Source organism: Lissotriton helveticus, chromosome 7, assembly GCF_964261635.1.
Source record: "Lissotriton helveticus chromosome 7, aLisHel1.1, whole genome shotgun sequence".
Lineage (NCBI taxonomy): Eukaryota > Metazoa > Chordata > Amphibia > Caudata > Salamandridae > Lissotriton > Lissotriton helveticus.
Window position 1 is genome coordinate 49,929,665 of NC_136068.1, and position 25,577 is coordinate 49,955,241.

The window sequence follows — 25,577 nt, forward strand, 5'->3', positions numbered from 1 at the left end:
CCCCTCCCCAAACATTCCTGGAGCTGGAAACAATATCTGAAGAAAAGAATAATGCCCGACTATGGAAAGAAAGAACCAGCAATGATTCTTGATTCCTGCTGGCACACAGGGACTGGAACCAACCTCCAAGGGTTAAGTGATCAGCCTCCAGTTGCTACTACAGAGACTCAAAAGGCAGAAGGGCTCCCTGGTTCCCAACAGGCACAACTGACACCCTGTGGTCTGGAAACTGAGAGAGCTCTGCCTGGGGCGACTCCTGCACCTAGAAGCCAACTCTGAGGACTGTGGGCTGCAGGAGTGGTTAAGAGGATATGTACCAGCAGTAAGAATCTGGAACATTTTCCACTTAGGTGAAATATGATGAGTTGCCATGGGGTGGCACACCCTGGCATGCTTGATTTCCAGGATGGTCCTGCTTATCACTCTTTCTTCTGAAGATAAATACTTTAATGCAACCTTGCAGTGAAGGCATTTTGGCCTATGGAGATGCGGTCAGCTACCACTTGCAGTTTTACCCCATTGGAGAAGTTGAAGAGTCAAAAATGGACCTACATTTCAAGGTAGAAACCAATGACTGGTGCAGGCTGGAAAACCTACTCAATAATGAATTTGCCTTGATGGCTACAAAGTCCTACTTTGCCCTGCTTGGAGCTTTAGGAGTTAAACTCAAGGCTTCAGCAGAAGCTCAACAACAATGTTTCTGCCTTTATGGGACCATTGACAACTTCAGCTTTCTGCACTGACCTAGTTAATTTTGAAAACCTCAAAATCTTTTAAAGTCCTGAGGTAAAAACTTAGATCTGTACAGCCTGCTTGGCTTCCCTGATCTGTGCTCCATCAAATTTAGCTTGAAATTGCTCCTCGATCTGGGTACCCCTGAACTGTGTTTTTTAATTGACGCTTTGAGATTTTTGCTAGTTTTACCTAAAACATTTTTTTAATTCATATCTCCCCTTATATGATTTTAATTCGTTTTTTGATGTCATTTTTCTTATTAAAATTGTCTTGATTTTCTATTTTGTTTTTTTACTTGAATTATGTTATGAATGGACTTTAATGTTGTTTGGTACTGCTTGAGCTGAACATGATTTTCTCTGCAAAATTGCCTAGTGCTTGTGCAGTAACTATCAGGACTTCAGCAGGAAATCTCTACCATTCTGTAACTCAAGCAGACTGTGGTTATTTGCCCAATTTTTGATAGTTTATAACATATGAAGCATCTAGTCATCTTTGCATATTGCGGCAGGAGTCAAACATATAAATCCACTCTTTCGATGATGTGTTCATGACTATCATTGATGGTCCCAATTGTCAATATCTGTCAGGAGGTACCTTGGCAGTATTTACCCTCATAGATCTTAAATGAAATTTCATAATCATACAGCAAGGCAGACTAAAAATGTATCATATAGCACAATACAGTACGTTGGGTACCCGGACAGCAAGCTTAAAATTCCAGGAATTTACAAGTATACATTTTGAATTGAATTGTTCAATCTTATCTATAGCCCTTAAAGGTTACTGTGAGATCCAGCAATGCTTCCAGTTTCATTTAAATAATCTCTGCCACTCTTCCTCCCTAGTCTCTGCAAAGCATCATGCAATGAGCCAAGGACATCCACTATGGCTTTTGCATGATTCAGTCCAGTCAATGAAGATGAGATTGGTTTGCCTCTGTTCACGTTCTTTACTCAGAACTTTACAGCCTACCTTTCAAGGAAGAACAAGTATCTGCTCTGCTGATAAAAAAAACAAATCTAGAAAAGGAGCAGAACAACACTGGGACCACAGTACTTGTGAAGTAGAGGATAATCCTGTGGGGCATTTCCCACTCAGAGTTGAAAGTCTGAAAGTCTATTCTCTCCAAAGAGGGTGGTAGTGCAAATACTTATAAGCCAAGACACTTGATGCACACTCACATGCACCATGTATGCACACATGGACACACCCTCCTGCGTCTCTCCTGACCTCATCTCTCTCCTCCCCCTACCCCTCCCCACTCTACTCTTCTCCACTTACCTGCTACTGACCTTTGCCCCCACCTGTCCTGGCCCTTAGTCCCCACCCTGTTTTTCTGTGAACTTTCCCTCAATTGAGATCTAGCTATTTTGTCTGATGCCCGATGGAGCTACCTGGTTTAGCAATAGGGGAGACAGGTCGGAGGATTCCCTCCTTGGATGTCACCTACCCAGTCGGTCTTTAGACAGACTTCCTTTCGTCTCTCCTGTCGTCTCTCCCCGCATTCTCTCTCTATTTAAGTCTCCCCGTCTCTCCTCTCTCTATGTATTGAGACTGAACTATTTTGTCTGATGCCCGATGGAGCTACCTGGTTTAGCTATAGGGGAGATGGGCCGTGGATTCCCTCCTTGGTCGTCACCTACCCAGTCGGTCTTTAGACAGACTTCCTTTCGTCCCTCCTTGTTGTCACTTCCCTTATCTTCCCTTTCTCACCACCCCTGCCCCCTCCACTACTTTTCTCTCTCCTTTCTTCCTCTCCTAATGTATTCCCTATTTTTTGATTTATTGTGTAATTGTTGATCTCTTTCTGTTACATTGTTGATTCTCATGTAAAGCGCTCTGATACCTTTGGGTCTAGCCAGCGCTATATAAAAATCTTTAAATAAATAAATAAATAAGTAAATAAACACACACTCATGCGCACCCTACCTGCGTCGAGCTGAAAGCACCAGTGGGGTTCTGCTGCTTTGTGACCCACTGCACAATCTTTGCGGCCTCGGTGAGATCCTCCTGAGAAACGGGATGCTTGGCGAGGCGAGCCAACAGCACGTAGGATGCCAACTCAACCTCAGCAGAGGGCGCCCGTGGACGGAAGCGGGAAAAGGGAACATGCTCCTCTTCTTTGGTATCATGCGTGCGGTGCCAGTGGACGGATCCATCTTAAGGAGTTAAAAGAGAGCCGTCCATCAGAAGGTGTCTGTACACTGGTGAGGTGTCTTCAGAGGGGAGAAGGGTGAGATCTGCACATGTGGTCTCTCAGATGTTTCATACACAGTGTAAATACTTGTATTGGCTACATAGTTGTACATCCGTGTCACGCTTTGAAGGGAACCCCATTCAGGGTGTCTAAGTATTAAAGGTGCGTAACTCTGGACTTCCCCTTTGTAAACCAAAGGGGACACCTCCAGAGACAGAGAGAAGACAACAAATAACAAGAAATTAAATGACCTTCCCTCAGTCATGTCTACAATGTGCCTACATGTTGTACATTAACAGTATGTGCTGTGTCAATCTTCATGAATAGGTAAATCTTTTGTTTTAATCGCTACCATTCAAACTCAGTTTCCAACATTAGACTTACTAATACGGAAGAGAGCAAAGAAATGGGAAAGAGAATGAACAATACCTGCTCTATAAGACTTAATAAATTAAACAGGTCAGTCAACACAGAGAAAAAGGAACAGAAAGAAGTGACTCAAGACATACGAAGGATAACAAAGTGGAAGACGGCAAAATAGAGACATTGATGAAGTTCATGGATCATACAGAAGGAAGGGGGATAGGAGCAAAAGAGGTAGAAAGAGGCAAGATATGGGAAGAAGAATAAGAGGTAAATCCCGCATATATAGAAAATAAAAATATAGAGTAAAAGGTAAAGAATCAATAGAGTGAACAATGACTGGAGATTGGCAATAGAGCCATGAAAGAAAGCAAGAACCACTACAAAGAAACAAGAGTTTTGGAAGTTATTCAAGTAACCATTATGAGCTGGTGCTTGATTCCAGGTGCTAATACCTAGTTAAGGGTTTTGGTCATATCATGGCACAGTGTTGCTATGTAATTGAGTTATCCCCGTTATATGAAAAGGTGAAAAACATGCATAAATTGGTATTACTAGCCCGGCTTCTGCATGTTTTTCTGCATGCTTGGACATTTTCAGGACACATATCCCACTGCTCTTGCATGGAATTTGTTCCATTACAGCAGAAAAGCTGACTTTACAGCTGCATTGTGAACACCAACCATATCAGAATAAAGTTAGTGGGTTGGCAGGAGTACCAATAAAAAGATTAATAGAAAGGGGGTGTGACTCATTAAAGAAGCAAGCCAAACCCCCCAAAATATAGGAGACAGAAACAGATTAGATTTAGTTTACACGAGGATAATATTCTAAAAGACTCGCTACCCCTTACCCTTCACGATTGCTTCCTTATCGAGGGACACCAGCAGCTCTTTGCATTTGTCGTCCTTGCCAGCCAGGCCAAAAGAGTACGCCATGAGTGCCTTGGTGTAGACATCATTTGCTTCCTTGTAGGCAGTTTCAAGGCAGAACAGGGCGTTACGGACAACGGGGTGCTGGAAAAGAGCAGAGAGGTTCTGAGATGCAAGAGCCAGGTTTAGAGCTAGCCACAAGTTGTGAATGCATGGACTTTGCTTCAGAATACCAAGGTAATATTTTAATCAAAGGAAAGGAAATTGACCATGGAAAGGTGAGGCTGAGGATGTGCCTAGGTTGGGCAGGAAGAGGTGGAGGAAGAAGCACAGCAAGTATCTCTTCTTCAAGGTCAATTGGACAGCCTTCTCTTGGAGAAATCTTGGAGTGATGCTCACAGGCTCACTCCAATAGAAAGCAGCAGATGTGCTGAGGGCCATCCACACAGTTTAAAGAAAAAGTGGCTAGAAAGGGGACTAGGAGACATCTTTCAACATGGCGATCAGAGGCTCACTGTCCACTACAGTACTACAGAGGATTATAATATTTCTGGTGATCAAAGCAGATTATTTACACGTGGTTGGAACAACATTTCTCTTTTTAATGTTTTCAGCAGTTAATCTCTAGGACTTTCTCAGATATCAGAATGGGTCCTGGAGTCCCACTGGTGTTTTCATTATAATTTTAATAATCTTCCTAAATCTCCAAGTCTTGTATGAGTCTAAAAGACCTCACCAACACTCGCATTGCTAAAAAGTCTCAATGTAATCTCTTTTATATAACCGTGCAATAATTGAGTACATTTTTCTGTACCTTTTGCATACATAATCAGATTTTTTAATCAACTTGGGAAGGGGGTGTTTCCAAACCACAAAAGTGAATAATGTGAATCAAACAAGCTCTGTTCATACTGTTGAAGGGAGCGGGTACTCCAGCAGGGCGATAGTGACGTAGGCTGCAAGCGCGGTATCATCATTCACACCACCCTGTGAATAAGAGAATGTAAAGTAAGATTAAGCTAAAACCAGGAAGCAAAGCACAGTTTAATCATTTCTGTCCTTCTGCATCCAATCAGAAATGCAGACAGACCAACAGACACATTTGATAAAACAGTAACAAATTGACAAAGGATTATGATGGAAATTGGGAACACATTCTACTCATTCGGACCACTAGGGGAAAGTATTGTATTTTCACGAATTGACAATAAGGGGTGAATTTCCAAATTGCTTTATTTTTTTCTATTTAAAAACATTAAAAGGTAGCCATCACTTTTTTCTTCTTTTACCCATGTTTCTTTTTAACAAATAAAAAAAAAATAGGAAAATTGTCAAGTCGCAAAATCAAATTCCCTTTATGTATGGCCGTACAGCAGAGGTCCCTGCAGACCTATGGTTACCAAATCTTTACCGTGTCCATAAAGTGATGTGGCTGATCACATTGGAATAACAGCCACAAGCATCAAGCTAAAAACCGGTCGCTAATGGGCAGATTCTCAGAATCTGCCCCTTTGCGACCGGTATTTTTGCATTTGGGATGCATCATCCCAAATGCAAAAATCGCAATTTAAGGAATCTCTAAATTGAGATTCCTTAAATTGCGATTGCATTTAAGGAATCCCAAATTGAGATTCCTTAAATGCAATGCATCAAAGTAAAAAAAATTGCGATTTTGCTAATAGGAGTAGCAAATTCTCAGAATCTGCCCCTTTGCGACCGGTATTTTTGCATTTGGGATGCACCTCCCAAATGCAAAAATCGCAATTTAAGGAATCTCTAAATTGAGAATTCTTAAATTGCGATTGCATTTAAGGAATCCCAAATTGAGATTCCTTAAATGCAATGCATCAAAGTAAAAAAATTTGCGATTTTGCTAATAGGAGTAGCAAATTCTCAGAATCTGCCCCTTTGCGACCGGTATTTTTGCATTTGGGATGCATCGTCCCAAATGCAAAAATCGCAATTTAAGGAATCTCTAAATTGAGAATTCTTAAATTGCTATTGCATTTAAGGAATCCCAAATTGACAATTGATATGACCAAAACCCTTAACTAGGTATTAGCACCTGGAATCAAGCACCAACTCATAATGGTTACTTGAATAACTTCCAAAACTCTTGTTTCTTTGTAGTGGTTCTTGCTTTCTTTCATGGCTCTATTGCCAATCTCCGGTCATTATTCACTCTATTGATTCTTTACCTTTTACTCTATATTTTTATTTTCTATATATGCGGGATTTACCTCTTATTCTTCTTCCCATATCTTGCCTCTTTCTACCTCTTATGCTCCTATCCCCCTTCCTTCTGTATGATCCATGAACTTCATCAATGTCTCTATTTTGCCGTCTTCCACTTTGTTATCCTTCGTATGTCTTGAGTCACTTCTTTCTGTTCCTTTTTCTCTGTGTTGACTGACCTGTTTAATTTATTAAGTCTTATAGAGTAGGTATTGTTCATTCTCTTTCCCATTTCTTTGCTCTCTTCCGTATTAGTAAGTCTAATGTTGGAAATTGAGTTTGAATGGTAGCGATTAAAACAAAAGATGTACCTATTCATGAAGATTGACACAGCACATACTGTTAATGTACAACATGTAGGCACATTGTAGACATGACTGAGGGAAGGTCATTTAATTTCTTGTTATTTGTTGTCTTCTCTCTGTCTCTGGAGGTGTCCCCTTTGGTTTACAAAGGGGAAGTCCAGAGTTACGCACCTTTAATACTTAGCATCAAAGTAAAAAAAATAGCGATTTTGCTAATAGGAGTAGCAAATTACCATGAAGTACAACTTCATGGTAATTTGCAAAAAATTTCAAAAATGCACTTTTGTGCATTTTTCAAAGGTTCATGTTGCGCACACACATGCCCTAAGGGCATGTGTGTGCCCAACATATGTGCACAGAACAATTTCAGGGGTGCAACAGGGTGTCCTTTGGACACCCCTGCACCCTTGAAATTGCATTCTCAATTTGCGATTTGCTAATTGAGAATGTCTTCCCCTGCTCCACTTCATCTTGACTGTGAACAGTTGCGCATAGCAGCCATTAGACAACCCGTGGTAGGCTATCCCCTGCTATCAAGAATTCTATTCTTACCAAACTTCAGAAAATGAAAAATCAAACGACTACAGCATCGCCAATCTGCCTCCGTTCAGGAAGTCTCTTAAAACCTGGCTTTTCCCTTTTTCGCTGTGCTATTTTCTTTATCGGTGGTCTGTCTAGCACCAAGACATCACTTTACAAATCCAGTTTCAAATTCAAAGCTGGATTTGCTTTCAGTATTAGGAGACACAAAAACTGCCCTGCTAAAAAAATACAGATTTTTTATTGCCAGGGGGTAGAAAAATTCCTTCTGATTTTAAAGGTCACTGGGTGAAAATCTCCATAACTTTGTCAAAGTAACAGTTCTTTGCATGTTGGTTGGGTGGTTCTGGATGTCTTAACTAGATCATAAGAATTTCACAGTGAAGTCTAAGCTATTTGAGTATAAAGCCCTTCCTGTTCCCTCTTTCTATGTAATACATATGCATTTGTTTTATGTTTTTTTTTTTTTGGTGGAGTACTAGAAATAAACTAGATATCAATGTTGACAGTGCAAATCAAGTAGAAAAGTTGTTTGTATGTTAAACAACATACAGACAATTTAGAGCCAAATCTAAATATGGCAGGACTACTCTGACACTGCCCCTGGAGGCCAATCTTCTCTGACGATCCAATAGAGTGAGGGCCACTGGTGAAATGGCTATATGCCAGCCTGCCCAATTAGAATGGGCAGACATATAGCAGGTTTTTTGTCAGGCAAACCCCGTCGGTAAGCAACAGTAAAAGCAAAAAATGCCCCCCTCGCCGTGGGAGAGGACTCCCATGGTGAGAGGGCATTATCTTTTTTACTTTGAAAAAGAAAACCCAACTTCAGGATTTTATTTTTGAAAAAAAGATAACAGTTTTTCACAATTATTTCTTACTTTCTTGTCAAAAGTCCTGTGACGGTTTTAAAATGTATGGACCTATTTATATTTTTACACATGGCTGTGCAGCACAAGTAATGTCCCTGCACGTGTACAGGTATTTATTGTTTACCTTTTGCACAGGACAGAGCTGGTGTCAGTGCAATAAATCTCTTTCAAGCAAAATGGGCCCCAGATACTGCATATGTTTGGGGGACAGGGGGAGGTGTAGAGGGGGAGGGACAGGGGGAGGCAGGGGTGGTTGGAGCCTACATCTCAAGGTCCAGGCTGGCTAAGAGCTTTCAGGCTATCCTTTGTTGCCTACTTCTTGTGATCACAATCTTCCTTTATATAGGGGGTTGTTGATTGTGGATTTTGCCCTGTTTATTTGTTTTGAAGCTATGTTACATCATACACTTATGAGTCTACTCATTAACTTGTGAACTGTGCCTGAAGTTTTAATTTTTATTTCTGTTATTTTCCTCACTACACAGGGTTACATATCCCCTGATGACTGTCCTTGCCCGAAATGTATTGGGATATTAAAAGCTTTGGAATCAAGACTTTTCTTGTGTATACAATTGAAAATATATAGAAGGTTTCGAGAGCCTAAAGATTTGAACGAAAATAATTTACCATTCAAATCAATTTAATTTGAGGAACCAGCGTTTGACACATTTAAGAGCCCCCTGCGGCACCAGGACGTCACTTTTTTGACGTTGTGGTGGCGCAATGTGCCCCAGCATATATACAAGGCCACTTTATGTGGCTTTTCATGGCCTTGTAAATCTGTGCCCCTTTCACCCAGTGTTCCAGGGGTGTTGCTGTGGGTGTTCCCACTCAACACCCATGGAGCAAAACCAAAGAAAATGATGGACGGAGCGTTGACAATACAAGCACTCACCCCCAGTCAACTGATCTGGGTTTGATCCATCACCATTCTTTAGTTCAGTCAGCCACCCCCGTTCTGACATGGCTATATGCAAATCAGTCTGACCCTGTGCCTCATGGGAACAGTACAGCCCGAACTGCCAAGCCAAGTCTTCCCTGGACCAGAATCAAGCTTCCCAGGACCGGTTTCTGGCATTACAGCCGTCTTCAGCCGGGCTTGCTTGACTCCAGTGGCAAAGTGAACAAGGGACTCAGCATACCCTGCCAACTTAGGGCGAACAAAGAAAAACCAAATGATGGACGGTGAATCTGAAGCATTCTCAGATTTACAAGAAATTTTAAACCTAGGAATGCATCAGAATTTAATGCCACCCCAGGGTTTTCATTTCTTCTCGTTTTTTCCTTTTTCTATGTGTGCTGCATTTTAAATAGGAAATCGCCGGAATTGATTGATTTTGTGCAGGAAGGTATTCCTTCCTGCATAAAATCAATCAGCCCCGCAATGCAGGCACCCTTGCATCATGATGCACGGATGCCTGCGTTGGTGCATGGCAGCTCATCGTGTGCTGGCGCTTGGGAAAAGGACAGGAATGCACTGGATCCCATAGATATAGCACATTCCTGCCCTTTTGTTTTGCCGCACTGCCCTACTCCAAACTTCATAAATGAGGCCCAAAGTGTTTCATTTTTTGAAGGAACTTTTGACCAACTGGAGCACTTTCCGATTCAGAGATCAAAGCAGTGCATAAATGGGGGGCGCAACTTATTCATTTTGTCTACACCTAGGATCAGAAGGTGATACCCTAATGCACACAATTTAATTTAAAAAAAGTAATTACCCTCAATTATGAACAAGGAGTACATTACCAATCAATTTTGAGTAAAGTTCAGAATGCCTGTCCAAACCAGAGAATAGTCATGAAAACCCTCGGATTTAACTTCCTTGAAGGACTTCCCCAATCTTTATCAAGGGTTCATAGCATCCAACACCAAGGAAGACATCAAGAACTGTCTGTAAAAAGAGGTCACTGGCAGGTGTGTATGTAAATAAATGTTCATTTAAGTTTTTCTTAAACAATTTAAACACATTTCACAGAAGTCTGAGTTTGCTAATTGCGTAGAATTACACCAGGTGCCCTATCATAGATAGTGCCCCATTGGCGCAACAGGCATTTGCACTGCCTTGGGCACTTTGCCTCCTCTTTAAATTAATGTGGGTTCACGTCCAGTGAAAGGCAGAGCATTAAAACCACAGATCTGTCTTTCACTAATGTGCTCTCCTCAGTAATGGCGCAATATGTCAGCATTAGCGCTTGTGCTGAGACACTGCGGTTTTACATTAATTGACCCGGTTAAGAGTACCCATCAATGCAACCCAGGGCATGGCACACAGTATGCCCAATTCTTCTCAGAACTGTCAAGTCACAAAGGGCTTGGAATGGGAAACTGACCCAGTCCACCAATGCTCTGAAAAGCAGTGAAGAACTTACAGAATTTGCCAGTTCATAATTTCCTTAGGATTGTGGGAGTCGGATACTGATCTTCTAGGATTTACATGGCTGCTCAGGAGATTCAATTCTACCAAACCTTACTCGCTTAAATGCCTCGATTGCTCCATTTTGAGCAGACCTATGGCCCATACCCTTACACACTCTCATACACAAAAACCTGTTTCACCCCACACTAGAGAAGCCTGGGTAACCAGTCACCTTCAAGGCGTTGTTGAAGAGCGACCCGACACTCTGGAAGCAGCCGTTATCCTTCTGATGGGACGCGAGCCAGTGCAGGGGTTCTGATAGTTGCTTCTCTTCTATGAAAATGTGAGTCCTGGCCTGAGCGAAGGACTTGAGCACAAAGGCTGTCAACCTGAAAGAGAGAAACAAAGAAATAATAATTATCTGTTAAGTATCAAGCTTCTGAGTGAAATGTTTCAAAGGTACTCCGAGGAGCTCAACAGGGATAAACAAAACTCCACACTCCTGGGATATTATGCAATCACTTATCGGTAACACCAACTATGGTGGTCAATGGCGAGACATCAATAGGCGTGCGTGCAGTACTCCTTTGGCCTCTACAGGGGAGGAAGATCTTCAGAGCCAGAACAAAGATCCACTGGATCACATTGAGTGATGAAGGATTTACTTTCTAAGGTTTGCCAGTATAGGGAGATGGAGTTCTCCAGTGCGGTACTTTCTTGGGTCGATACGTGATGGGAAGTCTCCCAGTCATATAGGGGAAGGGACGTGGGTTGCTTACCACTGCTAAGTACTCACCAGGTGTTTCCCTGCCCAGGAGGGCCAAATGCACTGTAGCTGCCATCGGAGTGCTTGAACCGCAGCTGCTTTTGATAACCTAGGGGAAGGAAGATAATCAGCACATAACAAAGTTAGTTACTAACAACTGGGTGAGCAGCTGAGGTACATATTGTCCACACAATGTACAATACAAAGACAGATCAAAGGACATCCTCCCTCTGTCAAAATCAGACTATAGTCTAGCCCCATGAACCCTGAAGAAGGTGCTACGCTAGGGCTAATGGCACCTGTTTGCTTGGTGACCTCTTTGATATGAGCACAAATGCACAATCTTTCAGTTCAAGTAGTAACCAACTGGATGGATAATTCCACCACTCACCGCTTATCATGTACTCAATCGCCTTGGATTTTATTTCATCGGTCAGTTGCCCAGTTTTGTTCAAATAATCCAGGACATAGATGTTGGGGGTTAAAAGGGCTATGTTCTGCTCGCCGCAGCCAGAGGGCATCTGCAGGAGCTTGTGCAAGTTCTGGATGACGGTTCCCATGAGGTCCCCTGCAGGATGGAGAAGGTTCAGAGGTCTGATGAATCATCTTTTACAGTCTAGCATAGCATTACACTGCCCCATTGTTCCTATTGACTTTCCTTGTTACTCCACTCACAATCTTTTTTGGACATGTTTGCATTATCGTCCATCACAATGTGTTGTGCTTGAGAGATGGTAGAAGAGCATCACCAAACGAGACAACTCATACAGTTTGTCACACAATATCAACACTCTTTACATGATCACCCTGTTAAGAGCTGATAGCACAGGATAAAAACAGTCGGGTTCCAATACAGGCGTGGATAGGCTCAGCATGGTTATACGGCATTACAGGTTTCTCAAAATCTCCAGGATATAGTAGGCTGTGTCGGAACTTGTGTGTTTTTGGAGGGCAGAGTGACAGGGCAAGCTCATTATGGCTCCCTCTCTCAAAGGCTCAAACACAGATCTTTTGGCAGACTCAAACTTCTAAAACTTTCCAGGACCCTGTCCTCTCTAATACCCCAACGTTGCTCTCCACACGCTCACATGGTGCACAGTTTTACAATGGAGACAGGCCTGGCACCACAGACCCTGGAACTGTGGTTCCTAAGATTCCCCAATGTGCCCACTCATAGCCTGCTCTTTTATAAACATGGTTGAGGTGGCCTGGCTCAGTCACAAGACACTGATTATATATTAAGGGCTTTCTTTCTGAGGTTTTGGACAGCACTTCGAAAGATGTCCTTCCTTAATTAGGACACTGTTACTTTTAAATAATTTTCTCTGTTAAATTTCTATAATTTTTACATTTTAGATTACTTTTTGTCCAGCAGGGATAAACGTTGTATGCTCTTGTTTTAATTTGGCTCTGCTACAAACAATATTTGACTGAGATTTAAAATAATATTGACAGGATGGAGAAGACTTTTAGCTCAACCAGAAGCCATTCACCAATTGAGAGCCTTATGACATGTGTGTGGTCAAAGCAGGAAGAAAGCGCAACCCAGAGGATGCAGGGTTGATGGAAGTGATGGGCAATGTTGATGCCTTCAGATTCTACGACAGGGACAGGAAGGGTGTTAGGGTCTTAACAATCACTTACCAACAACGGAGTAATAAGCCCGTGAGGATCCTTCTACCATGTTCTCTGGAACCTTGAGGTGAATCTTTTCCGAAACAGGGCTTTCGGCTAAAAGATAACATAAGACATGGTCTGAGGCATAGGAAGTGTTTTCAGATGTGGTGCTCCAAACATTGGAGAAGGTAGCTGAGCTCACCCTGATTTGCAAATCCACATTTTCTGCTTTCTTGCTGAGGATATGATATAGAGCTTAAAATAACAGTAAAGTCTAAACTCTGAAAATATTACACATTAGTATGTTGAAGCAATTCAAATCATTGGAATATAGACTACTATGTGTGTGAATAAATGTAGACATTGTTTACTGCATAAAACACTGTTTTCTACAATTGTATCTTGAGGTGGTGACCAACAAGGAGGGGATGGAAGCATCAGAGATAAGGTGTAGACGTTGGGCACTTTGTAGGGCTGTTTGGGACCTATTAGTGGAATAGATAAGCAAGATGCATATCAGATTTAGGGTAAATTGAAAGGATTGTATTTCAACACTTTTACTAGAATGCCAGAGAGTAATGGAAGTCAGAAACAAGGCACATTAAAAGAGTTTCATGGGGTTTGTAATACCGAAATTTCAAGGGGAGCTTAAAAATTGGGTTGAGATGCTTTGAAAGAGCTGGATGTAGGCTGCAGAACAGCAATGTCAAAGGGTAGTAGAAAACAGGATTAAGGCCCATTGAAAGAGCTGTGTGCAGCAAACAGTGTTGGCATAGTTTAGATGCCATGGGACAGAGATAAAAAGCAACATCATAAATTTGTCATTACAGAGGATTGTGCAGCTTAGAATTGATGTACATAACTTGAGCTTTGTGTGGGTCTCAGTACTGGAATACCTGGTGTACCACAGGTCAAGACTAAATTAATTTGCAGAGCTCTAACCTTAAAGTGTTGTCTTTTGTGTGTGAAGGCTAATTTAAACAAGGGTAATACCCATCAGATGTGATTAACCCACCTTTTGCACAGATCAGAGCATTGACAGTCTCTTCCTTCTCTATCCCTTCAGGCTGAAAAAAAAATAACACACAGGGAAGACAATGAAGATTTGCACAAGGCAGAAATGGAAAATTCAGAAACATTGGCAGGGTAGCAGGAGGAAATGTTTTTTATATCTGGTAGGTCTCTCAGCAAGCATTGTATGCCAGATATAAGAAAGATCCCACTGAAATAAGTGTCAAGAGCACACGTAACCCCTACATTACCTCCACCAGAAGCGATTTGACGACTGTATCCTTCCTGTGCACATCGTGGGCAACAATCAGGTTCCCGCACAGACCTTCTCCTTTCAATGTCTCGGCGCTAACTGTGAAATTCACCCCTCCTGAAATAGGCAACAGAAAAGGTAAATCAAGGTGACAAAGAGAAGGAACAAACAATCACATTTCTTCCTCTAAAGCCAAGCCATGGTATCCGGCTAAGTCGCGGAGAGGGAGCGGCTACCCAGAACATACTTGCACACTGGCGCTCCCCTCAACCTCCCCCACACTCCGGATGGCTGCAAAGACTTTGGATGGTGTTGGGGATGGAAAGGATGTCACTCACTCTGGCGGGTAGGGGTTCAGAGTTCCCCGAACTATGACGTCCCTTTATAGCGCTGATCACGACAGAATTCAGGGAATTGACGTGTCCTAGATACCTACGACTCTTACGCCTAGCGGATACACCAATACCACAGGCGAGCTCCAAGAGAGGGTCTCGCAGACCACGATGACTCAGGAGACACTCTGTTCCTTCCCTCCCCCTTTTCTCCTTTCACTTCTCTCCCTTTTTCTCTTATTTTGTATCCCGTTTGGTGGATGAGGGGTGGGGGTGGGATTGTTGGGCTTATTCAGTTGTTTGCCTCTTGTAGCGCCGTTTGCACCGGCTTCACCAGACCCGCTCCAAGCAGATCCTACAATATCACAGCTACCTAGGACACTTGTTGTCTGTACTAAGATAAGTTTGGGAGCTGGGGGTCATGCTCTTTGTTATGTCATTTGTCTTGAAAACTAAACCATAAAGCCAAGCCAAGGTTTGAGTTGTTTCATTTAGGAACACATGGCTTGATGGTGTTTATATAATTTAATTAGGAGTTTGTTATCTTTGTGGGCTCCTCTCCATCATGATCTTTCTTGGTCCTAGAGGAGAGGTGAACATCTCTGTTTCAGCAGAAATGTCTCCATTCCATTACAAATTACCTTTACAGCAGGCAGCAGAAGGAATACTGGTGAAGATAAGAAGACCCTTCCACTACATGAAGATTTATTTACATTAAAAGATTCTACTCATGGGATGCAGCACAGGTCTGAACTGGAAGACAATATGAGCATCCCTCTTTTTTTGAGAATGTTGGGTCCAAAGAACAACCATCTATGGCATTGGAGAAGCCTTCAATTCACAAATCATCAGGGGTTGTGACTGCAAAATACCTTTTTACAATGTAAAAAGCCCTTTTGGAAAGTGATTCCAACTTGCATAAGGGGTTTGTCTTCACAATCCTTTCCAAACTGTAAATATGAAGAAGCATGAAAGAAGCACCCTGCTCCTACATCTGAACTGCCATGAGACATAACAATGGTTTATGACCCAGCTCTGGACATATACCCACTATGAGATATCATCTACCAATTTGCAAACTGGATGATTGAGCTCCCATGATGTTTTCCCAGCATGCCAACTTTTTTTAAAGTAACACATGTGCCTTTAATGGGCACCAGCTGCTTTTAACAGAAAATGCTGACATTCTGGGAATGCAACCGCAGGAGGCTGAGGTCCGCTATCCCTCACACGCCTCTAGATTTGCTTTTGCAGCCATTCATACAGGGAGGCAATACCCAACTTGCCTCACTAATATTTGGACGGCAGAAGGTTTTGCAACACTCTAGGAATATACATTTGGGGCTTGATGTAGGTAAACTACATTTACCCGTTCTAAAATACCGGATTTTACTGATTCGGTATTTTAGAATCGGTAAATGCTATGTAGGTAAAAATTCTGTAAATTTTACCGAATCGGTATTTACCGATTCAGTAATTCCCATTCATTCCTAAGGGCCTGAAGGCCCATAGGAATGAATGGGAATGATTCGGTAAAAGGGGGGAACACATTCAAGGGTGGTAGGGTGTCATTTTGACACCTTGTTGCACCCCTGAATAGTGCATGGGTGCACATGTGGCACACATACATGCCCTAAGGGCATGTATGTCTGCCACATGGCACTGTTATAAATTGCAAAAAATCTCTTTTTGTAGGGTTGGCGATATTTACCACCAACTTGTAGTTGGTGGTAAATAACGAATCTTGAAATGAGAAAAGCACTCATTTGAGTGCTCCCTACATTAAGGATTAGGTAATTTACCAAATCGGTATTTTAAGAATTCGGTAATTTACCGATTCCTTAAATTACCGATTGGGTAAATTACCGAATCCTTCAATTTGGCCCGTACATCTCAAATGCCCAATACCGGTCGATAACGGCCGAAATTCTGTAATTTCTGCCATACCGACTGGTATTGGGCTACCTACTTCTGGCCCTTGGTGACTTGACTGATTAGTAAAAGAGTCACATTGCAAAAGATGCAACATTTGCGCTCCCTACTGGTGACCTGTCCTTTGATACATAAGACCCTTGGGAACCACTGTCAGGACGATGCTCAGCAGATGCAGTGCAACATTATTGCAGTAGAATAAAGATCCATGTTTCTATCTACTCTAACGGCATCTTTACTATCACCATCTAGAGCTCCCCTAACAGAAGGTAGTAGGGTCAATGTTTTCTAGTAGGATTGTTTTTGCGGTGCCAGAGCTTCTCTGACAAAAGGCAAGCCACACCAGGGAGGATGAGTGATGCTATGAGCGCCCGACCACAGATCGTATTTGAAATAGTCCTCACCAAGGGCTTTTAGGGTCACATCCCAGGAAACCGTGACCCTCTCGTTGGCAGGAACGCAGTATCCCTCCTCCTCCTTTTTGGTAGGTTCTGCATGATAGTCTTCCGATTTATCCAGGTGGATATTGACCTGTCCAGAAAAAATACAACGCAGACATGAAGGCCTCACCTTTGGACGGGACTATTTTTGAAGAGAGGTTGTGACCTGGTTTCACACGAGCAGCACCCCCCTAAGGGCCCTGTGGCCATTGTAGGCTAGGTGGCAGCAGGAGTGGTCCCTGCTAGTCGCTGTATTTGTCAGAATTATCGTTCCACTCAGTGATATTGATACCCCAGTCCTGATGAGGCCTATAGAAATTACTGGTTGAAACGCGACCGCGCCTGCGTTGACATTTGCAAAGGAGTCCCACCATTTGGAAGCATAGGAATGAAAGAAAGCGCCTTGTTAAATATTTTGTTAGAGGTGTTATCTCTTAGGCACAATAGGGACGTCCTAATAGTGAATCACATTGAATTAAAAGTGTACACTTTGATTGTTTTGCTCTCAGTAGGGGAACTGTCTATTGATTTTTTTGATTTTCCTGTTTTTGGTTTTTCTGTTTTTTGATATTTGTATGTTCATGTTGTATATTATGTATATATGTGGTGTATTATATATATATGAGTGTGATGTATAGTTTTTTGTAATGAATTGTACATAGTGTATATATGAAATTGATATATGTATCAGTTGCTTTTGATTATAGTGTGTATTGCCCCGTCACCTGACACATTTACAAGTTACATAAATGGAGATTAATTTGTCATAAATAAGAATTAGTGAAAGCACAATTAGTTGTACTTTGTCTAAAATAATTGTTTGTGATCGATCCCTTTATACTGTTTCTATTTTGATTCTGCATCGTTGATGTCCTTTGCCCAGGTATAAGAAGGGTTACTGGGGCATGACCCCCTTTATTTATATAACTGCTCACCATTAAAGAGAGCACACCTCAGAACCCTCCAATTATTCTCTGACCCCAGAATTAAATAATTTGAGAAGCAAAACAATAAAACCCACTAACCCTGAGTTCCTCAGCAGCAGGCTAATGGGTGTACAGCGCTACATTTCTCATCAGTGTACAAATGGGATTACAATACCATACAATGTACACCCACACTAAAATTGATTTTTCAACATTCAGCAGTCAGACAATTGTAGTTCATACAGGCTGCATAATCTGTTTGCTGCTTCACACTCTTACACTCAGATAAGACACAGCTGATAAGGACCATATCCATCTCTCAGTACTGTATCAGTCCACACTATAAACCACCCATTAGCATTTGAACAGGCATGGAATAACTGAAGAGATAGGCCACATGCATTTGGCCAATAGAGGACTTTAATTTAGTCCACCACAGCAGGGCCGAATAAGCTACACCCTATGACCACTTCTTGACATCTCACAAAGAGAATCAGGTATGGGATGATATCAGCAAAGTCTATCACAGCAGATTTCTCCACCATTTCTCCATTTAAACTATGCCGCTCAGAACCATACACTGTAAACAGAATATCCCAGTGTAGTATCCAGATAAGTGAACTATGAATGTAAGAAATTCGACAAAGGGACCTGCAGAGCTGCTCAAAGTGACTCGCTTACTGAAAAAAAAACTACAAGCCTGTCTCTCACGCTTCTTCCATCACGCTGCTAAGTGATTGTGTCTCATGACATTATAACTGCACCTCAGAGGTCTTCACACATGGCATTGAAACACTTTGCTCACAGTATCATAACAAAGACAGCACACTTCTAAACACCCAGCTTACAGAGTGTAGCATACTACCCATGTAGACAAGTGCTTCAGCACCCCACATGGAGTATTAGGCACTATATAAATGTTGTTGTGCAATACAATGTTTAACATGTAAACAAGTTTCTCCATACACAAATTGTGGGTTAACGGAAGTGATACTTTATTAGAGCACCTCATCCATCAAGTACTAGTGGCAACTGATCAACTCTTACTTAACTTGCATTCCATGTTCCATGTTTTATGCAACATATACATTTTATGTTCTATATGACATCACATAGCAAGCAAGTACAAACGCATCTGCAGCTAGATAGCACACTTCTCCTCCCTTCAGCAAGTTACCCCTTAAAATAAAACAATAATGCATTACATTGTTGACCTTCACAGAATACCAGTCTAATCAACCATATAACCTTTCCTATTACCTAGATATGCAAGACCTTTTTATGTGTACAATATACTTTTCTTTTTTTGTGGAACTAATACGTTATTTAACATAATCCTTTAGATATGAAGGACTAGTATTTCTGCATTTACTTCCTCTACACTCCCTCATCTGATTCTCATTTAGATCAAGCCCAATCTTGTCACCATGTACTCATCTGTCATGCTCTAATGAATTGTCCTATTTATCCAAGCTTGATTTCAAAACAACTACGCAGAATTTAGTCCATATCCTTCCATCTTTAACTTTGATAGCATTCGTAAAACATGTTATCTCTTGAATGAGATTTGTACATTTTGCCCAAGACATATAACCCACTGGGGCCTCACCATCTGTGCTTTACCCTTTTCCTTTCATCAAAATGATGATTATTCTTTTGCTGCACCTTCATCTCACAATCTCTGTACACTCCAATGCCATTGTACTTAACACCTTTATCCCAATCCATCCAACCTGGACATAACTTTGTGTTAGTTGACCTTCCCTTAAACAACTCAAATGTTTTTTTAAATACTAGAGAGGGGTGTCATGCAGCGAGCCATTATACATTTTTTGCACTCATCGTTCCAGGCTGAAAAAAATCACTCTGGAGAACCGAGTGTTCACTTTTATGACCCTGTTGAACCTTTCAACTGCTCCACTTGTTTCAGGATGATAAATAGAACACGTCTTGGACCCGATGTAGGTAATTAGTATTTACCGATTCGTAAATACCAAATTTTACAGATTCGGTATTTACAAATCGGTAAATGTTATGTAGGTGATTTTTCCGATTTGTTTACCGAATCTGTGTGATTCGGTAATTACCGAATCGGTATTTACCGATTCGGTAATTGGCATTGATTCCTATGGGCCTTGAGGCCCATAGGAATCAATGTCGATTACCAAATCGGTAAATACCGATTCGGTAAAATTACCGATTTTGCAAGGGAGACAGGGTGTCACTTTGACACCCTGTTGCACCCCTGATTCTGGCTTGGGTGCCATGTGACATACATACATGCCCTTAGGGCATGTATGTGGTGTACATGCACAGATGTGCATGTACATAGGAATTCGTTATTTACCATGACATAGAATGTCATGGTAAATAACGAATTCTTAGGGGCCTGTGGCACTGTTTCCAGTGCCACCTACATATAGATGTCCCGATTCATTAAATTTACAGAATCGGTATTTTACAGAATCGGTAAATTTACCGAATCAGTAAATTGACCGATTCTGTAAAATGTAGTCCCCCTACATCTCAATCACCAAATACCGGCCGTTACCGACCGGTATTTGGTGACCTACATCTGCCCCTTGTTCTCTACCCCACATGACTCCAGATAGTCCTCCATTTGTTCGGAACAGAATTGCAGACCAATCTCAGCAAATAGAGATTCAGGAAAGGTCTGTCATTTAAATAGCTCCTGCATAAATTTGACTATACTGCCCATAGTCTCCACCAAAAATGTGCTCTAAATCTCCCCTTTTGTTTCCCATTGTATGTTGATTTTGTTCACAATTTGCATTCCTCACAGGGTTGTATGTCACCCCTATGCATTTGAGTACCTGCCCTTCATCAGGGGGTTATCCCTGTGTGGTCTTATCCGCATGTCAATAGGAACGCTTCTTGGCTTACCTGGTGTAATACAAGGAATGGTTTGTGCCATTCCCCGTATTACACCAGGCAAGCCAAGAAGCGTTCCTATTGACATGTGGATAAGACCACATATGATTGAAATATAAAACATGAATCTTTCATGGAACATTGAAGAATGAATGAATGTTATATTGAGAATTACTTTGGAAAAAGATGCAACTTTATGAAATAAAATAAAATAATTTTCTTTGAAATATACTACATGAAGGCGCTTTCATCGCTTTGTGAGAATCTACGTGGCGAGACCCTTTCCCGGGGGGAGGGCACCATACTTGCATCTTAACTACACCCCACCCTTATGTCTGTTTAGACTTCGAACGGTCTTGTTTTATTTGCCTGTTAAATTCTTAAAATTGTTTATGCCTCTGGCATTTCTAAACATTGGAAGAGAACAGAGTAAATGTTTGTACTGATAGAGCAAGCATCGCATCGCGACTTGCTCGAGTCATGAACCTCGCCCGTGTGTAATCAATTAATAATTTGTACGTCTTACTAATCTTTATTTTTATATTTGAACGAGGTAGATGAAGCTTGTCTATGTGTTTTCTAATACGATTAATCCATGTCTCTAAAATGGCCGCCGCTTAGTAAATGGCTTCTGCGCATGCGTCAGTCACACTCACGTAACCTGACGTAGTTATAAGTTTGGAGGGAAAGGGTGCGCATGCGTAATACACAGCTTTCGTGAATAACGTGGTGATGCTCTTGTGATAGTGTATGTGTTGCTAACATTTAAACTGCATAGTATATTTTCATAATGATAAGTTCAAAGTACAAAACGAATGATGTTGTTTACATACATTTATTTCTATGTATTAATTTGTTTTCGCTTACTTTTCATGTATCCTCGACTCGGAGGGGTGCTGGGATGGGGAGTCCATCTTGGAGGGTACTTCTGCGCAAACTCGCCAGAAACTACTGTGGCATTGAACTGAGGCCAAAGAAGGTTGATGCCAGAGCCACCCTGGGAAAGGGACACCTCACCCAGCCGAAGCAGCATGATTGTGTGCAAATGTAACAAAAAAGTATTTCTTCATTGTATTCTGTGCGGCTTTCTCATGGGAACCCCAATCTCGCTAGGCGGTACCCAGAGATGTAAATTAGGCCTCCAAATAGACTATTCTGATTGGTGTGTTACCCAAAGCCTACCTTAGGACCAATCCAAATTGAGGGATTCTGACACTTCGCAACATTGGGGGGTGGTACACCGTCCCCAAACAGTATAACTACCCTGGGTTCACCTAGGGAAGTCGTCCGACTTGTCTGGTTTAGCTGACCTGTCACTGACCCAACGCACTCAATAGGTGACTGAAGATACAGAGCACTGCGGAGTACTCTGTCCGAAATTGACCATAGACTAAGGTTTTACTAAACCTTAAAGTGCTGGCGGAGCACTTTGCTGGGAGTTCGCTGATCCAATCGGGGTCGTGATCGATAGCTGCAGAGAGGGTGGAGCGCAGGCGTTGCTTCCAAACTGCGGGTGCGGTCCTGTCCTGAGCGGTCCTGTCCTGAGGGTTTCCTGTCCTGAGGGTCCTGTCCTGATCCTAATCTGGTTATCCTGTCCTGTCCTGGGTGTCCATTCTGCACCTGCTGTCCATTGAGGGGTATCCTTCCTTGAGGGTTTCCTGTTCTTAACTGACCCGTGGCCAGGGTTTGGTTTCCACACCAGTCTAGGTAAATATCACTCCGAATCTCTTGAAATCTTGCACCTTTCTATTTTTCTGTCTTTTGCTTCAATAAAGACATACCTTTGCACATGTTAATTTTCCATGCTTTTGCCGCAACCATTGAATCATAAAGTCAATTGCATATATTCATAACGTGTTCCTATGTTACCCTACCTGTTAGAAATTATATTTTGCATTGCAGTTTGTCATTTCCTGATATGGTCTAGAACCTCCTTACTTAAATTGTCCAAAGAACTTTTTGCCTTAAAGCATAGCGTGTCTCTCTTCATAGATTCTCCTATAGTCGTATAAATGTCCCGAACTCCTGTGTTATTGTTCTGAGATAATTCTAGATGTCCAGTCCTAATCGAAGCCTGTCCCATCTTTAGTGATTCATCTTAAACGTTCTAAATTCCTGATCCTTCATTTGCAATGTGTCCTGATTCCCTTTGATGATAAATGGTTGCTCTGACTTATTTGCTATTTAGCTACGTACTTTATGTTATTCTGATTATCGATTGCTTACTTACTGTGAACTTGATGTTTTCTGAATTTTACTAAATTAGATAAAAAACTTTAAAACTTCCAGTTGTCCGTGGTCATTTTACAAAAGTATTGAATGTCATTTTGGGTTTGTATTTTGCTGCCTTTCCTTTTACAGCTAGCTCCCTGATCCATTGTGGTCATAGGTACCCGTGTCGGTGGATGGTAAGTCGGGTACTCTGAGGAATATCGAAAGGAACTCACACATATCTGATAGCAGACCGCGAGGTCATCTGATCAATGTATATGGTGATTTGAAATATATGGGCCCGAAGCCAGAAGTGGCGAAATTATTGGTCAGGTGACCCGCGCGCTCTATCAGTACTAACAGTCCAGTATATTTCAGCATATGCCAAAGAGTTTTGATGTCTTGCACTTTACTTAATAAAATTTGAAGAACTTACCATAAAAAAAGACTTACTCGTATGCACTTGTCGAGGTAGTTGAACACAGTGACCTTCAATCTGAAAGCCTCACCACGAATGACAGAGTATGGAAGTGTCATATCGGTGAAGAAGGGCTGGAAGGCAGTCAGAGAAGTGGTGGGGGAGAGGCCGAAGCCGGTGTCGGGCGCCAGGCAGAACGCACTGGCTTTCCACTCAGTGATGGTATCTGGGATCATGGACTGGAGTTCAACATGCCCTGTGTCACTGGTAAGAAATGGTAAAAGGAAGTTTATATATAATATTATTCTCAAAAGTGTTTGTGAAACACATATTTCCAATGTGTAGAGTATAGCGTAAGATCAAATATATTAAAGTGATAGCTACTGGCCCGGCAACATAAACATCTACACCCGATTGATAAAGAAGGTAGAAGTTTTCTGTTTAAAAGCTCTCCCTTGCTCCTTGCCTTCCAAGCGGCACCCTATGGTCCCTTCATAAGGCATCACTAACAAGACATAAAGCTGGGATTACAGGTTTCCTCACCCAGCTTTGACAAGAGCAACTAAGAGTTTTTCTCTCACTCATCAACATTACTACAGGCTTTCCCTTATTCTGCTTCTCAGGCGGACACCAAGCTAAACCACATTGTCTCCCCATCAGCAATAGACACTTCCCTCATACATCATCACTGCTGGTAATACAAGTTTCCTCATACGTGAAGTTTATCTTCCTCTCACTCGTAAAAATCAATGTATGTTAGTTTAATCCTACTTCGTCAACAGAAACACAAGTATAACCTCACTGCCTCACCATCAGAAATAGACGCTTCCCTCATACATCACCACCGCTGGTAAGCTCCTCATGTTTTTGCCCCATTTTAGGATAAAACTTGTAATAGGCTATAAGTTTAAATTCTGTATTCTTCGATGATGGTTTTTATTGTGTGTGATTATTTTTGGACATAAAACTAGCTACTCTTAATGGGGACTGGGTGTAAATTTTAGGAGATCCTATGTCTAAGAGTATCGATGTAGGACAAGCGGGTGCGAGTGATATTGAGGGGGTGGTGAAATCAAGGGGATCATTTGGTCGACCAGAAGGGGTGTCCATGAGGAATGGTTTTGGTGAAGGTGTTACAGGTGCCAACACCTGTACAAGCTCTGCAGGCCAACCACCCTTCTTACGGCTTGCAACATTAACTTGTAAACCAAATATATATGTGTTGGACTATTTTGTTAAATGTTATGCTTATTTCACCCTACCACTTTCTTACAGTTTGTTTGGTGGGCTAATTTATTGTATGTTACCTTCTTATGCTCTTCCTTTTCAATTGCAAGGGGAAGAAAGGGCTGTATCAGGTATTAGCTAAGATTCTTGGTTTTAGATGTTGACTAAGGTTGTTTGACTGGTGTCCTTTGATTGCATTTGGAGTCTGAGTGTGAGAGTTGTAGTTTGTGCTGGAGAGGTTTCCTCACTAATGGTGTTAGTCACCTTATCCGCTCTCTACCTCACATCTGATTGTGCAGGTTCCTTTTATTATCCACTTTTATAGTTTCTATCCAGGTCATAGACAACATGTATATATCCCCGCACACATAGCATGTATTCCTGCACCATAATAGATTGTATACATTTTAATGAATTTATCAATAAAAAATCTCTTTACTCTCATCATTCAATATTCAGGGCTTATGGAGGGGTTTTATCTTGGTAACATGCTTTTAAGACTTGTATGTGGATGGTTTTAATTATTTGATGATTTACTTTTAACAAGACTGATACAATGCAGCGAGTCTGTGGGAGTTTGATTCTGTTTTTGAGCAGCGAGGAGGTACCTCCATCAGCACTTCTTGCGGTTTCCCTCCCACTGTGACATAGATGCACTAGTTGAAAATAGACATGTGGATGATGCTCTTTGAGTCAAATTCTCTCTTAAGGCACATTCTACAAATGGTCAGATTTAAAGAGAAAGGCATCCCAGATATATTCTAAAAACCTGGGTATAGTTCCTCATCAAATGCCGGAAGTTCAACTCATTTATACCAGGCCATACGGCAGTGGTTCAGAGAAAAAATGAGAAAGAGGTGAGGAGGCTGGGCTTTTCCTAGACCATGAATTTGAAGGAGCTGGCTGAAGGATTGGAGGAAAAGAGGCATGTTGATCTGTGATGTGGAACTATTCATCTTTTGTTTATTTCTGAATATTTGTGGTCAGTAAAAAAATACTTTGCATTACCACCTTCTTGCTCCCAACACATCAAGTGGATCCTAAGATATTGTAAGGCTCTAGTTGACTGGT

The 25,577-nt window shown here is 41.7% G+C and overlaps 1 protein-coding gene across 2 annotated transcripts in view; it reads right to left on the reverse strand.

Annotated features, from left to right (window-relative positions):
- LOC144768002 (alpha-2-macroglobulin-like) overlaps positions 1-25,577 on the reverse strand; it is a 236,594-nt gene that overhangs the window by 25,606 nt on the left and 185,411 nt on the right. For both annotated transcript variants that reach the window (XM_078651392.1, XM_078651391.1), the window contains 11 exons: positions 23,315-23,543; positions 16,797-16,923; positions 14,127-14,245; positions 13,880-13,931; positions 12,892-12,978; positions 11,639-11,815; positions 11,278-11,356; positions 10,714-10,870; positions 5,083-5,157; positions 4,152-4,314; positions 2,668-2,897 (listed from right to left, as the gene is read on the reverse strand). In XM_078651392.1, coding sequence (XP_078507518.1) covers positions 2,668-2,897; positions 4,152-4,314; positions 5,083-5,157; positions 10,714-10,870; positions 11,278-11,356; positions 11,639-11,815; positions 12,892-12,978; positions 13,880-13,931; positions 14,127-14,245; positions 16,797-16,923; positions 23,315-23,543 — 1,495 coding nt within the window. The remainder of the gene's footprint in view (positions 1-2,667; positions 2,898-4,151; positions 4,315-5,082; positions 5,158-10,713; positions 10,871-11,277; positions 11,357-11,638; positions 11,816-12,891; positions 12,979-13,879; positions 13,932-14,126; positions 14,246-16,796; positions 16,924-23,314; positions 23,544-25,577) is intronic.